General features: G+C 41.2%; 1 protein-coding gene across 5 annotated transcripts in view; it reads left to right on the top strand.

Annotated features, from left to right (window-relative positions):
• INTU (inturned planar cell polarity protein) overlaps positions 1-14,127 on the top strand; it is a 95,443-nt gene that overhangs the window by 11,822 nt on the left and 69,494 nt on the right. For 3 of the 5 annotated variants that reach the window (XM_058666872.1, XM_058666875.1, XM_058666873.1), the window contains exons 1-2: positions 2,143-2,387; positions 12,643-13,181. In XM_058666872.1, coding sequence (XP_058522855.1) covers positions 2,245-2,387; positions 12,643-13,181 — 682 coding nt within the window. In that variant the 5' untranslated portion in view covers positions 2,143-2,244. Of the gene's footprint in view, positions 1-2,142; positions 2,388-12,642; positions 13,182-14,127 lie in introns of those variants that run through there. The other 2 variants (XM_058666874.1, XM_058666876.1) reach the window with 1 other exon arrangement.

Here is a 14,127-nt window from a genome sequence, read left to right as displayed (position 1 = left end):
ATATTTTATTTATAAAAGTATATTTCAACTATTTTCCTATAGCTATACATTTAGAATGCTTTCAAATTTTCATATTTATTTTCATCCTTTATTTTCTCAGATTATATCTCTAATAGTGGAATTACAATAGTTTCCTTTTACGCAAGCCCCCAAGAATCTCAATGTATGCCTGAAAGCACAAGTGGAACTGAATTTTACAAGTTGACTATCCATTATCCAAAATTCTTGGGGCAACAAGTATTTTAGATATTAGTTTTGGGAGAATTTTGTATAAACATAATGAGGCATTTTGGTAATATAATCCAAACCTAAGCATCAAATTCTTTTATATTTCATAGACACCTGATATACCTAACTTGAAAGTGATTTTACACCATATTTCTAGTCCACTTGAATTTCGACTGCAACCTATCATGAGTCACATGAGTTTTCTACGTGTGGCATCATGTCGCAATTTAGGAAGGTTTGAATTTTGGACATGTTAGATTTTGAATTTTCAGGTTAGGGATGGTTAACTTATATATGCTGGTTTTTTTGTAGACACATAGCTGTGAGATAGTTGATAAATCAGGGACAGTAATCGACCAACAGCAATAACTAGTAACAAAATAGAACAACTACAATAATGCGCTGTATTAAAAATAATGTGAATGTGGTATCTCACAAGATACCTAATTTGGCAGTTGTTACCCTTCTTCTTGTGATGAGGTGAGATGATATAGTGAGAGGAAGTGCGGGACCGCATGGGCTTTGTGTCTCAGCACGAGGTTAACGTTGTCCTCATTGGATCACAAGAACTGCGGGGTCACAACTGGGAGAACTGACAGTTGATCCGATAACTGATCTGGCCACTCAATGGCTAATAGAGGGCGGTATATTCAGCATGGATAAACCAAACAAAGGGGTGATTCATACAACCTAAAACTCATGAATTGTTTATTTCCGGAATTTTCCACTTAATATTTTTGGAACATGGTTGACCTTGGGTGTCTGCGACTAGAAAACACAACTGCCAGTAAATAGGATTACATACATACAGTACTGGGTGCTGAGAACATTGGACAGAGTGGGTAATGGCTTGTGTTCATTTTTTAAAATTATGTATGTATTCATTTATTTATATTTGAAAGGCAGAGTGACTGCTGGGTCACAACCCAAATGACCTTAGTAGCCAAGTCAGGGGCCAGAAAATTCCTTTCCATCCTCCACATGGGTGCTTACCATGTACAGTAGCAGGGAGCTGGACAGCAAGTAGAGCAACAGGCATTTCCACCAATCCAAGGGTTGTCAGTCCCGAGCAGAGGCTTAGCCTACTGCACAACACCAACGCTGTAGATTCTTGGTTGGCTTGCTGCCTGTTAGTCACAACCAATAACAAGTTGCATATCCTCTCTAAGCTTCGGCTCCTTTATTTTAATAGAAAAAATATTTACGTCCTAATGTATGATTTTTACATAGTATATGACAATAGCAAGTACTAAATTATAACAATTGCTGGCTCTCAGAACTATCATTTTGTACCTAGGAAGAACTCTGTGTAGGTATTAACAAATGACAGGTATAATTCACCCATTTACACTTCCAAATGAAGTGATGAGATCATGATTATAAAATTTTGCGTTGTAAAAAGTATGCAGTATAAAAGGAGCTGAGTTTGTTTCATATTGTCATCACCAGAAGCATTCTACAATACCTGCTTAGGGGAACTGTAAACACTTTTCTAAGTGGTGTAAAGAAAAAACAAAACAATTGAGCGTATTTACATTCGTACGAAGAAATCCTTGCCTAAAAGCCTGTGTCCCCACGCTGAAGCAGAGGCCCTAAGGAGAGGTGAAGAGGTTGTTTTTTTTTTAACTTACAAGGTAATTCAGGCTTTGAAATAGAAACACATGACAAAGTACAAACGGGAGCTCCATGGTACTGGAAAAGAAACGAGAAATTTTGATTGGGTCTCCGATTCTTTTACTAAGTTCTGTCGCTTGAAAGAGCGTTTAGGGCAGCATAAGAGCGAGAAAGTTTTAGCTCTCTCTAACGCTCCAACTAAGACAGCCCCTTCTGATGTAGGCTCTATTCCTTCAGGGAAAGCTTCCCTGTCTCCTTGGCAACTCGGCCAGCCACCAATCACGGCTAAGGATTGGTGGTCACGTGACGTCTGCCCGCTTCCCGGGAGAGAGCCAACATGGCTACCCCGGCAAGCAGCAACTGTGAGGTTTGATTTCTTCTGGTAGCTTCTGCAAGCAGACCATGGCTTCTGCAGCTCTGTGCGACTTGCCTCAGAGCCAGGAAGAGCTCCCTGAGGAACCGTCATCTCAAGAAGATGAGGATTGTGATTCTGAAGATCCAGTCAGCGACTCGGCTTCCTACTCTTCAGCGGGTAGCCACTCTGAGTAAGACTCGAGGCGGGACAATTAAATCCATCAAGTGGCTGGGACGAACTGCGAGGGTACTGGTGTGGTTGGACTTGAGTATCTGAAGTTCTGTCGGTAGCAGGGGTCCTTTGCTCAGGTTTCAGCTGCCGTGATGAGGCAGCCTTGTTCCTGCAGGTTTTTGTGATTCTGGTGTGAGGAGGAGCTGCTTTTATTGGTATTGGGCTCCGTGTTATATGAGGGTCTGTTAAGAGTCCACACAGTCTTGTTCCTTATTGAGGTGTCTTTTTGCTTCTCATGATCTTGGTAACTTATGTAATTGGGCTGGAAAGAATTTCCTGCACATTTTGCAAGCTATTTAAGTTATGTAGGTTTTTTTTAATTTGTTTTGCTTTTTTGTGTATGTGCGCCACTATATAGCAAAAGGAATGTTGACTCCTACAGTTACATCATACTAATATATATATATGTTATATATATATAGTGTGTGTGTGTGTGTGTGAACTTTACCCTTCCTACTAATCACTCCAAGTGTCCCAGTCTCTTCCTCATCCTAATAGTAAAAGCCCAGTAAATCCCTATTGTAATGTTTTGCTGGTTTTCATTTCAAGGACACGTTTTATGCTTGTCTCTTCTTGCTTTGTGAGAGATGAGGGTTGGTTTGCTGACTTTGCCTGGAAGGCTCATGTTCCAGTCCTGCTTTATGGTAGTAGGTATCTGCCTCCCTAAGCTTCAGTCATCCATGCTCACCTTGGGCAGAACCCCTCTCTGGTCAAAGGCAAGGGAGTTCAGACCCCCATCTTTCTCCTTAAAGATGAATCGTCGCTCATCTTTGATGGTCTACACGAAGCCCACTGAGGAGGTCATACTACATATTGTCTCATGTGAAGTATCCTGAGCTTTTTTTAAAGATTTAGTTTATTTTTATTTGAAAGGCAGATTTACAGAGACAGAAAGATTCCCCATCTGCTGGTGCACTCCGCAAGTGGCTGCAACAGCCAGAGATGAGTCGATCCAAAGCCAGGAACTTCCTCTGACTCTCCCACAAGGATGCAGGGACCCGAGATTTGGGCTGTCCTCCACTGCTTTCCCAGGCCACAAGCAGGGAGCTGGATGGGAAGTGGAGCAGCTGAGACACAAACCAACATCCATATGGGATGCCAACTCTTGCAGTTGGAGGATTAGCTTGTTGAGTTACAGTGCCAGCCCCAGTATCCTGAACTTTTAAGGTTTTAGTTAATTATCTGCATGTTCTTTTTGGAAGACATCATTGTTTCATACATGGCTTATACCTAAAAAGCAATTTGTGCTGCCTGTGAATATCACTACATAACATTTTTGACATGAAATTACTTTAGGGTACATTATAGTGGATTTTAAAAAAAATAGGTTTGTTTGGGCCCAGCACAGTAGCCTAGTAGCTAGAGTCCTTGCTTTGCACATGCCAGGATCCTGTATAGGCACCATGTCCTGGAGGCCCTACTTCCCATCCAGCTCCTTTCCAGTGGCCTGGGAAAGCAGTCAAGGATACCCCAAAGCCTTGGGACCCTGCACCCACGTTGGAGATCCAGAGGGCGCTCCTGGCTCCTGGCTTCGGATCAGACCAACTCAGCCCTGGCTGTTGTGGCCACTTGTGGGGTGAATTAGCAGATGGAAGATCTTTCTCTCTGTCTATCCTCCTCTCTGCATATCTGACTTTCCTTTAAAAAATAATAAATAAATCATTTTAGAAAAAGGTTTGTTTTAGACTTGTTTATAGTAAAGGTTTTAGATTAGAGCAGTATATCGTTGTAACATTTATTTATTCATGTATCTGTTTGAAAAGCATAGACTGAAGGCGAACATATTTCCCATCTGCTGGTTCATTCCCCAAATGCCCACAGCTGCGAGAGCTGGGCCGGCTGGATTCAGTCCAGGGCTCCCACGTGTACTTAAGTCCTTACCTGCTGCCTCCCAGGAACCGTGCTGGCAGAGAAATGGGTTTCCAGTTCAGAGCTGGAACTGAAACCCAGGGCCTCACATGTGGGGTGCAGGTATCCCAAGCACCTTGTTGACCATGTGTCAAATGCTCATACTGGTGCAGTATTATCTTTTTTTTTAATTATTAAAGATTTTATATAAAAGGCAGAGTTACAGGGAAAAGGAAAGACAGAGAGAGAGGTCTTCTATACATTGGTTCACTTTACACCAACTGGCTACAACAACTGGAGCTGAGTTGATCGGAAGCCAGGAGTCTGGAGCTTCCTCTGGGTCTCCCGCATGGAGACCATGCTCCACTGCTCTTCTAGCCCAGGAGTAGAGAGCTGGAATGGAAGTGGAACTGCAGGGACTTGAACTGATGTCCACATGGGGATGCTGGTGCCTCAGGTGGAAGTTTAGTTTACTACACCACAACGCTGGGCCTGTTTTGTTTTGTTTTTATTTGGAAAACAGAGTTACAGAAAGAAGGAAAGACAGAGAGGGGGTACGGTATGGCTTTCCTGAGCATCCGGGACATTCCTAGGGAGACCTCAGAGACTGGATTTGATTGATGAAATCATTGCCTACTTTCAATACTGAGGTAACAGAAATCAAACATTTACTTTCAATGACATCAACTTTCTTTGCTTTGACTTTTATAATTTATGGAAGCAACACTGGTTAGTTCCTATTGGCCAAGAATTCCTAACATTATGACTTAGATTTTTAATTTTTCATAGTTTTTTAATCTGTTGTGTTTTAAAACTTTGGGTAATAGAGAAAAAGAAGAATGATTTTAGAAGAGATTTGAACTTGGAGGAGGGAGTAAGGAACTTGCTCCTAAAAGGGGAGGATTGACTGAAGAAGAAAGCAATTGTGTCCTTTGTGTTTTTTTTCTTGGGGATTTTTTGGGGGATATAAGCGGTATAAAAGTTGCCCATATTTAAAGTGTAGTTTGTTAAGTTTTGATATGTTTTGTCTGTCAGGATAATGCACATATCCATTTATCCAAGGTCGGTCATGTTTCCCTGCTCTTCACAACCGCTTACCTGTTTTCTGTCACTGTATATTCCTTCATGTTTGCTAGAGCTTTATAGATGAGGAATCCTACAGCATGGACTCTGTTTTTTGCCCATCTCATTTTCCTCTGCATAAGCCTTTTAACATTCATGCTCCTTTTTTTTCTGAGTAGCTTTCCACTGTATGGATATACCAACTTTTTTTTTTTCTTGGATTTTAACCAGGAATTTTGCTACTTGCAGCATAAAAATATTTCATCTAAACCCATGATCCAATTTAGAACATTTCCTTTGTTTCTGCTCTAAATCCTGAGTTCTTTCAATATAAATTTTCTTTTATCAAATCATATGGATTTAAAAGGTCAAATGAAATGTGGTGGAATTAATGATAGAAAATGGTCATTCCAGGCTACCATCATTTTCTGTATCCAACTCAGCGTGTTTGGAAAGAATTCATTCTCTTCCTTGTTTCGTATGTTTTCCCTCTCCTTTGCTGGCAACACTGCTCCTTACCCTTGAGGTTTTCATGTCTGAGAGTGCAGTCCTGTTGCCCCTTCCATATGGTATCTTTTCATTCCCATGGATTCTGCATTCTTTAATAGGCTGGCCTCTCCCTTTCTCATACTCCAGGGAAGTAGAGTTCTCAGTGACCACCATTCCTGTAATGTCTTCTCCCACTCTTTGTTCCGTACTGTTGCTACAGTTTTGTTTGTTTTTAAGACTTATTTATTTGAAAGATATAGTGCCAGGGCAAAATGGAGAGAGACAGAAATCTTCCATCTGCTTTTTTACCCCTCAAATGGCAACAACAGTTATGCCTAGAGCCAGGATACCAGAAGTTCGTTTGGGTCTTTCATGTGGGTGGCAGAAGCCCAAGTACTTAGGCCATCTTCTGCTGCCTTCCCAGGCCCACTGTTAAAGGAGCTGGATCAGAAGCGGAACAGCCAGGATTTGAGCTGGTGCCCCATGTGTGAGGCCAGTGTCAGAGGCGGTGGGTTTATCTGTTGTACCACAGTGCTGTCCTCTAGAGCTTGTTTTCTACATCACTGTTCTACAGCATTCTGCTTACTCAAAAGCTTGATGACTTCCCAAATGAGTGCTAGGTTCCTTAGGATGATTTTTAAAGCTCTTTTAGATCTGTCCCATTTTTCTGTTCTTACTAGAGCTTACTGAAAATATGCTTGATTGCATGTTTTGCCATAGTTGAATTAGTTGAATTGTGTGTGTGTATGTTTATATTTTTATTATGTGTGCTTTTCTCTGTCCTTACAACATCCTGCTGTAGCCATTATCATGATATAATTACATATTTTGGGCACTGGTACTGTATACATTAAAAATAAAGGCTAGTATAATGTAGCAGATTTGATATAGTAGCAGAAGTCTGGTTTCCTTAAATAAGGAAATGCATGAGTAGTGCTGGCTGTTGTAATTCTTTTCTTTTGCTTAAGGAAATCCCCTTACTATTTCAAATGATGAGAAGTAGTGGCATTACCACAAATAAATACTTGAGAGATTCAAGTAACTTTTACAAGAAAAGAAAAAGGTTGAATAGCAGTAAGGACCTTTTAAATACCTGAAGAAATTCAAGTCATATTAACAAAACTGAACTTTGTTTGGATTGAGTTCAGGATATCGACATGTTTCCTCGTCTCCTCTGGTCTATGATAATTTCTAAATTCTTTCCTGTTTTTCATGACCTTGACCAGTTGTTTAGGTCTCCTCACTGTAAAGTTATTCTTTTGCCTTTCTTTGAAACAGTCACTAAATGCACCTCCTTGAGCAAGGATTACCTACATGCATAATTGTAATGAAAGGTTGGGGCTTTTATTTATTTCTTTCATGTTTTGGTAGATCCCTTCCTTCTACTAGTGCAACTGAAGACCTGCATTGGGAGTACAGTTCTGAGATCTCTAGTGAACTTTCTTGACCCCTTGTGTCACGTAAGCTCATGATGCTTGTCTACCGCTTTGGTTTGAATAAGGACTACAACACTAAATTCATATTGAGGCTGTCTTCTGTTTAAAAGTGTTGAAGGGAGTTGGAGCTTCTAAGAGCTAATTGTGTCAAGAAAGGGTGTAAGCTTGCCTCCCAAGAGTGAATTCCATGTTCTCCCTACCGGATTTGGTTGCCGCAAAAGCAGCTCTTTGTGAAGCCTGGCTCCTCCCCTCCGTCTCTGTCTTGTGTGCTGCCTCCATCTGTACCATCTCTACTGTCATACTTGCTGCTGCCATGTGATGCCACCTACTCTGCATTCCTGTGATACAGTATAGGTCAGATGTGGCCACCCACACCTGAGACTGTTCAGCCTCAAGGCCATGAGCTAAACTAATCTTCTTTTCCTGATAAAGTGCCCAGTCTCAGGTGTTTGGTTAGGACTGCACACAGTGGAATAAGACGTCTAACTGGGAGTGGATATTTTGAGGAAGGCATGAGGCATCTTCTAGGAATGCTACGCTGTAGCAGCATTAAAGGTCATGACTGACTTTGCTTCTTGTGTCACTGTGCCTAGCCTGGCAACAGACAAACTGAGATCCTTAGAGCCTAATCAGAAAGTGTAGGGCTTAGGATCGTACGTGGAAACACAGAAGCTGTTTCAAGTAAAGGTGTGTGTTTCTCTCCAGTTTTATATCTGTTGGGCCAGAGGAAGAGAACTACCATTTACTAGATATTTACCATGTGTAACATAATATTGCTTTATTTGTTATGAAAGTCAGCCCTGGGAAGTAGCTGTTACCTGTTTTCAAGAAGAAGAAAACTGAAGCTTGGATTCAGTTAGGTAATCAGTCTTGGCGGGATTAGAATCACAATAAAATCCAATCAGAGCTCAGTGTACATGTTGTCTTCTGTGAGCCCTGGTATGTCTGTTTTCCTGTCTATTTCTTTTTTGAAAGCATTTGTTTGTTTATTTGAAAGGTGATGTGGGGAGAGACATAGGAATGAACAGATTTTCCACCTGCTGATTCACTCCCAAAATGGCTGCAACAGCTGGGGCTGGCTAGGCTGGAGCTAGGAGCTTGAAATTTCATCCTGGTTTCCCATTTGAATGTCAGGGACCCAAGTACTTGGGCCATCCTCTGCTATTTTCCTAGGTCCATGAATAGGGAACTGGATTCAAAACAAGCAGCCAGGAATCAAACCAGTGCCCACACGAGATGCTGACATTCCAGGCAGAGGCTTCACTTACTGTACCACAACTGACCTCTCTTTGTCTTTATTTCTATCTTTCTCTTAGCTTGCTGGTTTTTTTTTTTTCCTTCCTCTTAAAGTAAAGAATTAAAAAAAAATTTAGACACTAAGAGATTAGATCTCTTACATTGCTGGTGAAATTGAATTGGTACAGTCTTTTGGGTAAAGATCTTTATATATATACATACATATGAAGGTGGTTACCAGGGTCAGTGGCTAATCCTCTATAGGCAGTGGTTCGTGTCCCGGCTGCTCTGCTTCTAATCCAGCTCCCTGCTTAAGACCTGGGGAAGCATTGGAGGATGACTCAAATCTTTGGGCCTCTGCACCCACATGGGAGACCCAGAAGAAGTTCCTGATTCCTGACTTCAGATTAGCTCAGCTCTGACTATTGTGGCCATTTGAAGAGTAAAGCAGTGGATGGAAGATCTCTTTCTCTGTGTGTCACTTCTCTTTGAAAATCTGCCTTTCAAGTAAAAACAAGTAACTCTTTTAAAAAAGAAGAAAAAAAAAGGGAGAGAGATGATTGCCACAGCTTGGGGGGGGGGGTGTCAAAATTGTGAAAAGTAGGTATGAGTATATATCCTTATATTGGTGAACATATGAGTACCTTCTATTTCAAGCTAATGATAACATAGCCGCCATAAATGTATTTACATGTTTGTAAAAATGTGGATTTTCAACATTGTTTATGGCGGAGAGGAGGATAAATGACTTTTATGATGATTGTTCCCATTTATGTGAGATGAGTCTGTGTACGTGAATGTATTCAAAAATGCTTGAAAGTGTAATCATCATCTAGGAATCTAGTCAGCATTCATCCTTTCCTCTCTCTCCTTCACTGTATCTGTCACAAAGCCTTGGTGATTTTCAAGCATTTCTCAAATTTTTTTTTTTCTCTCTCCTTTCTGCCTCTTCTACTGTTCCTTTGTTCTTATCTTTGCCTCCATTACTGAAACAGCCCCATAAATTGTCCTGCCTGGACTCTCGTCCACCTCAGCTCTCCTGCCCTTTGCTTGCCCAGAGTAGATCTGTCCAGGGATGTCCGACATGCACATCCACCGCTGATGTGCTTCATTGAGGCCCCTTATGCTAATCCAAACCCCTCACTTGCAGAATGAAGACTGACCTCTTCCATGATTCCTTACCTCTCACCTTACCCTGCCAGTTGCACACTGCCCATCATTTTCCAGACATCCTCAAAGCCTTGCTTATGTGCCACTTCTGTTTGGAATTCTCTTCTCCTCTGTTCCCCTGCTCAGTGTCTTTCCCAACCATTCATTCTTCTAAAACCCAATTCTAAGAGTCTCCACCACCAAAACATCTTCCTAAATCTTACCCACCATCCCTAGCTAGACTGAGTTAGGGGTCTGTCCTGTGTACCTCTGTCTTATACTTACCATGTGCGTTGGCATTAATTGCTTCTCAGTTTCTTTTTCTCACTATTGAGGGCAGGAGCTGCTTTTCTTGATCCTTGAAATTCTGATACTTAGATCAGTGCCTGGCACTGTTTATTTGCTCAGTGATTTATGCACCTACCTTCAGCTCCCCGCCACTCCCTTGCTGGATCTTTGGATTATAACCAAAATGTGGGTTCCTGTTCAAATTTTAGAGATTAAGATTAACCTTCTTTATGTTTAGTAAATGGAAAAGGATATTTCTTTGGACTCAGATATCTCTAAATGAAACAGCATATGAAATGAGAAGGGAAAAGCCATCAAGGAGAAGTTTCATTTATCATTTAGCTTGATTATCTTTTTCACTTTCTTGGTATATCTGGCACATTGATGTTTATATATATTTTTTTTAATTTTAGACGATGTTTACATAGTTGATCAGGGCGGGAAGGATCCAAGGTTAGGGTAAAATGTTTTGAGCTTTCTGTTTCATCTTCCCATTTCTGGGGTTGGGGGGGAGGGGAGGAGATAAAGAGAAAAGCCATACCCAGCCTGCCAACCATCCAGGTATCCAGGGATGGAGAATGGCCACCCGATATCAATCCAAGGTCCCAATGTGGAGCGTGTTTGGTGGGTTCTGCCCAGATGGTTGCAATAGTTCTGAAATGCTGTTATCTTGCTGATCCATGAGTAAAGAAACCCTTCCAATGTCCATTGGCTGACACAATCGACCTTACAGTCTCCATTTGTCCAGATATTTGCTGACAGTTTGGCTGCGGTGGTTGTCCAATTTATTCTGTTCTATTTTCTTTGCTATGGTACCATATGCCCTCTGCAGGCCCCAATGGGCTGCCATATCCTCTGTATGCTCAAAGGCCTGCCGTCTACCACTCCATTGTTTACTCTGAGGAGGACCAGTTCTCACAGGCAGGCCAAAGGACCCAGGTCATGCGACCTAGGCCCCACTGGAACCCCCCACCCCCAGGGCTCACGGATGCAGCACCCACTGTGCAGGCTGGCCGAAGAGCCCTGGCCAGGCGATCCCAGCCTCACTGGACCCCCAAAACTTGATGTTCTTCGTACTCTCCATGGTAGAACTGAGGAATTACTCAATACTCATTTCTGTGGGTGCCTGTAGGGGTGGCTGACACAGCTGCTGTGTGATTAATAATCTGTGGTAAATGGGGCCAAGGACCTAAAATGATACCATGTGCTAGAAACCAACAAGGACCAAAGAAGTGCTTGATTTGGTGTCTTGAGCCAGCAGCCTTGCCTATTTGCTTTTTTAAGTGACTCATTATGGAGTTTGATTTTATATGACTGACCAGCCACAGACCAGAGGAAGGTATAATTTCAGGGTTTAGTGATAGGAGAGTATATTTTGGGAGCTAATTTTCACTTGGAAAGAGACATTTGACTTAAGTTAAAAAGATCCAGATTTGCTAATAAACACTGCAGAAAGCAGAATGTCTTCTCTGTGAATGATTAGAACACAAATTATACCCTTTCATGCCAAGATATTGCAGCTTGTTTCTGAAAAGCTCTTCCTACGTGTTAGTTTTTCCATTGAAAGTAATTCTGGTGTAAAGAAAAGCTGTTTGAAAGGTACACTGTTCATGACATCAAACAAGGTGGAGTTTGTGATTAGGTTTGTTGCTGTGAGATGAGTATTTTGTTTCTCAGTGCTGTTTTAATCATTTTAGTAGCAGTAATTTTGTCTTTTTATGGCTTACTTTCCAATAAAAGGTTTTTAAGCAGTCACATAACAAATTATATGCTTTAAAAGTGATTGTTTTTAGCTGTGATTACAACTTGTTTTCAGCAAAGATTTCAGTTCTTGGTGAGATGAATGTCTTCTTTTGGATAATTTATTAGTTAAATAGGCCTGTGACTGCAGGCAGGCTTTGCCTTAACTTTTAACCTGGTAGCCATGCTAAATAAATGCTGGGTCAATAGGAGGTTTTCATATATCAGTTCATATCTCCACAGTTGCTTCTTTGGATGTAATTGCATAGTCAACTGCCAATGTAATTATTATCCAATGAAATTGTCTAAAGAGAACAATAACTACATAGATAACTTAGTTAATTTTTTAAAACCCATGCGTTCTAGAAAATGACTATATCCATTTTTTTTTTAGAACAACATGTATTTATTTGAAAGCCAGAGATATGGAGTAGGAGAGAGAGCTTGCATCTACTTCTTAATTCCCCCAAATGGCTGCAATGACTGCAGCTGAGCTGATCTGAAGTCAGGAGCCAGGAGCTTCTCCTGGGTTGCCAACATGAGTGCAAATGCCCAAGCACTTGAAGAATCCTCCACAACTTTTCCAGGCACATTAGCAGGGGTCTAAATCAGAAGTACAGCAGCTGGGACTCACACCAGTACCATATGGGATACTGGCACCACAGCTTAATGTGTTGTTCCACAGCATTGGCTCCAACCGTCTCCATTAAAAAACAAACAAAAAAAGTTTTATTTTCTGTCACTGTACACCTTTAATTCCCTTTCCCTTGGTTCCTATTCTTCAAGACTCTATAAAATAATCCTATAGAAAAAAAGTTGATATAATAAATTAGAAATAGTAGGGAGAATTTGAAGCTTTGCCCCTGCCCTTCCCCTTTTCACCTGCTCTCACCACACTCTGTGGAGAATGTGACTGTTTATCTTGGGTTAGGAAGCAATTCAAAGTGATCTTGTCTTTTCTCATAGTGATCTTGAACCTGAGTGGCTTGACAGTGTGCAGAAAAATGGGGAGCTGTTTTATTTGGAATTGAGTGAGGATGAGGAAGAAACCCTCCTTCCCGAGTCACCGACGGTGAACCACGTGCGGTTCAGTGAAAATGAGATCATTATCGAAGAGGATGATTACAAAGAAAGAAAAAAGTACGAACCCAAACTCAAGCGGTTTACCAAAATCCTGAAGAGTAAAAGGCTTTTACCCAAGCGATACAATAAAAAGAACAGCAAAGACAACAGGCCAGTGTCCATCCTCAAGCATCAGTCTAATCAGAAGACAGGAGTCGTGGTCCAGCAGCAGTACAAAGATGTGAATGTGTACGTCAACCCCAGAAAGCTGACTGTTGTCAAAGCCAAAGAGCAGCTCAAACTGCTGGAAGTGCTGCTTGGGATAATCCATCAGACCAAACGGAGCTGGAGAAAGACTGGGAAACAGAGTGAGGCAGAGAGGCTGGCAGTACATGGCCTACTGCCAGGAGGAGCTGCCATCAAGAGCGGGCAGGTGCTGATTGGTGAGTGTTGCTGGGGAGCACTCTTGTTTGTGAGATGTGTGCTGAAGGATGATGCTCTGTGAGGGACTGAGAAAAGCAAGAGTTATGTAGAGTCTCCACAAAGGGCTGCTGAATGTGTTTGATACAGTAGTGAACTTCTTACAGTGAGTGTATTGCAAGGCAGAGCCTCGAAAAACAAGCTTTTGGGAAGTGTCAATTGTGTGTATTCCTTGATCAGGCCCAGGAATAGCTTCACCAACCTTCGAGCTTTCAATTATAGAATTTGATTTCATTTTGGTTGTATTTGCTGACAAGAAAAATAAGTTGATTGCACAGTGGTAATTTGGGTTTGAAGGGCTATATCCAATAACATGATACAGAAATATGTGTAATTTATGAATAAAAATACTTTTAAATTGTATGTCTGCTCTTAAGTCATCTAAGTTCTTGGAATGGTTTAAAACTGTTATATTTGGTATAGTTAGCAACAGTGGTGTTATACATAAATTTCCTTTTAAGGATGTATGTGTCAAAAACTATCTCACCAGCTTTGGGGAAAAAAATAAGTATTTTGTTTTGAATATACACACTTAGTAGGCTGAGCATGTTGTTCAGCACAGTGTTGAAGCTAGCCCACTTAGAAATAAGCTAATCAAATAGGAGAATATGTCATGAGTGAAACTTTGAAGTTATAATAGTTGTAAAGATCTTTTAAATTGGCCAGGGTTAAGACCGAGAAACTTTTATAGTTACTTTAGTTTCTAAAATGATGTTTCTGACTTTGAATTTCATTTTCTTATTCATTGATTTGCAGTAGTTCTTTTGAGCCTCTGCTAAGTGCCAGATCTACCAAGATCACTGTCACCATCATGCTGCTTCTAGAAAGGACCTTAGAAGCTCACACTACAGGGGAAAAGAAGGGTTACGAAGAGGTGACGAAGAGGCCCACAGTCGGACACAGTGTGGC

This window comes from Ochotona princeps, chromosome 7 (assembly GCF_030435755.1).
Source record: "Ochotona princeps isolate mOchPri1 chromosome 7, mOchPri1.hap1, whole genome shotgun sequence".
Classification (NCBI taxonomy): Eukaryota; Metazoa; Chordata; class Mammalia; order Lagomorpha; family Ochotonidae; genus Ochotona; species Ochotona princeps.
Note: the sequence above shows the minus strand (reverse complement) of the source record. Positions and strands in the feature narration are given on the sequence as shown.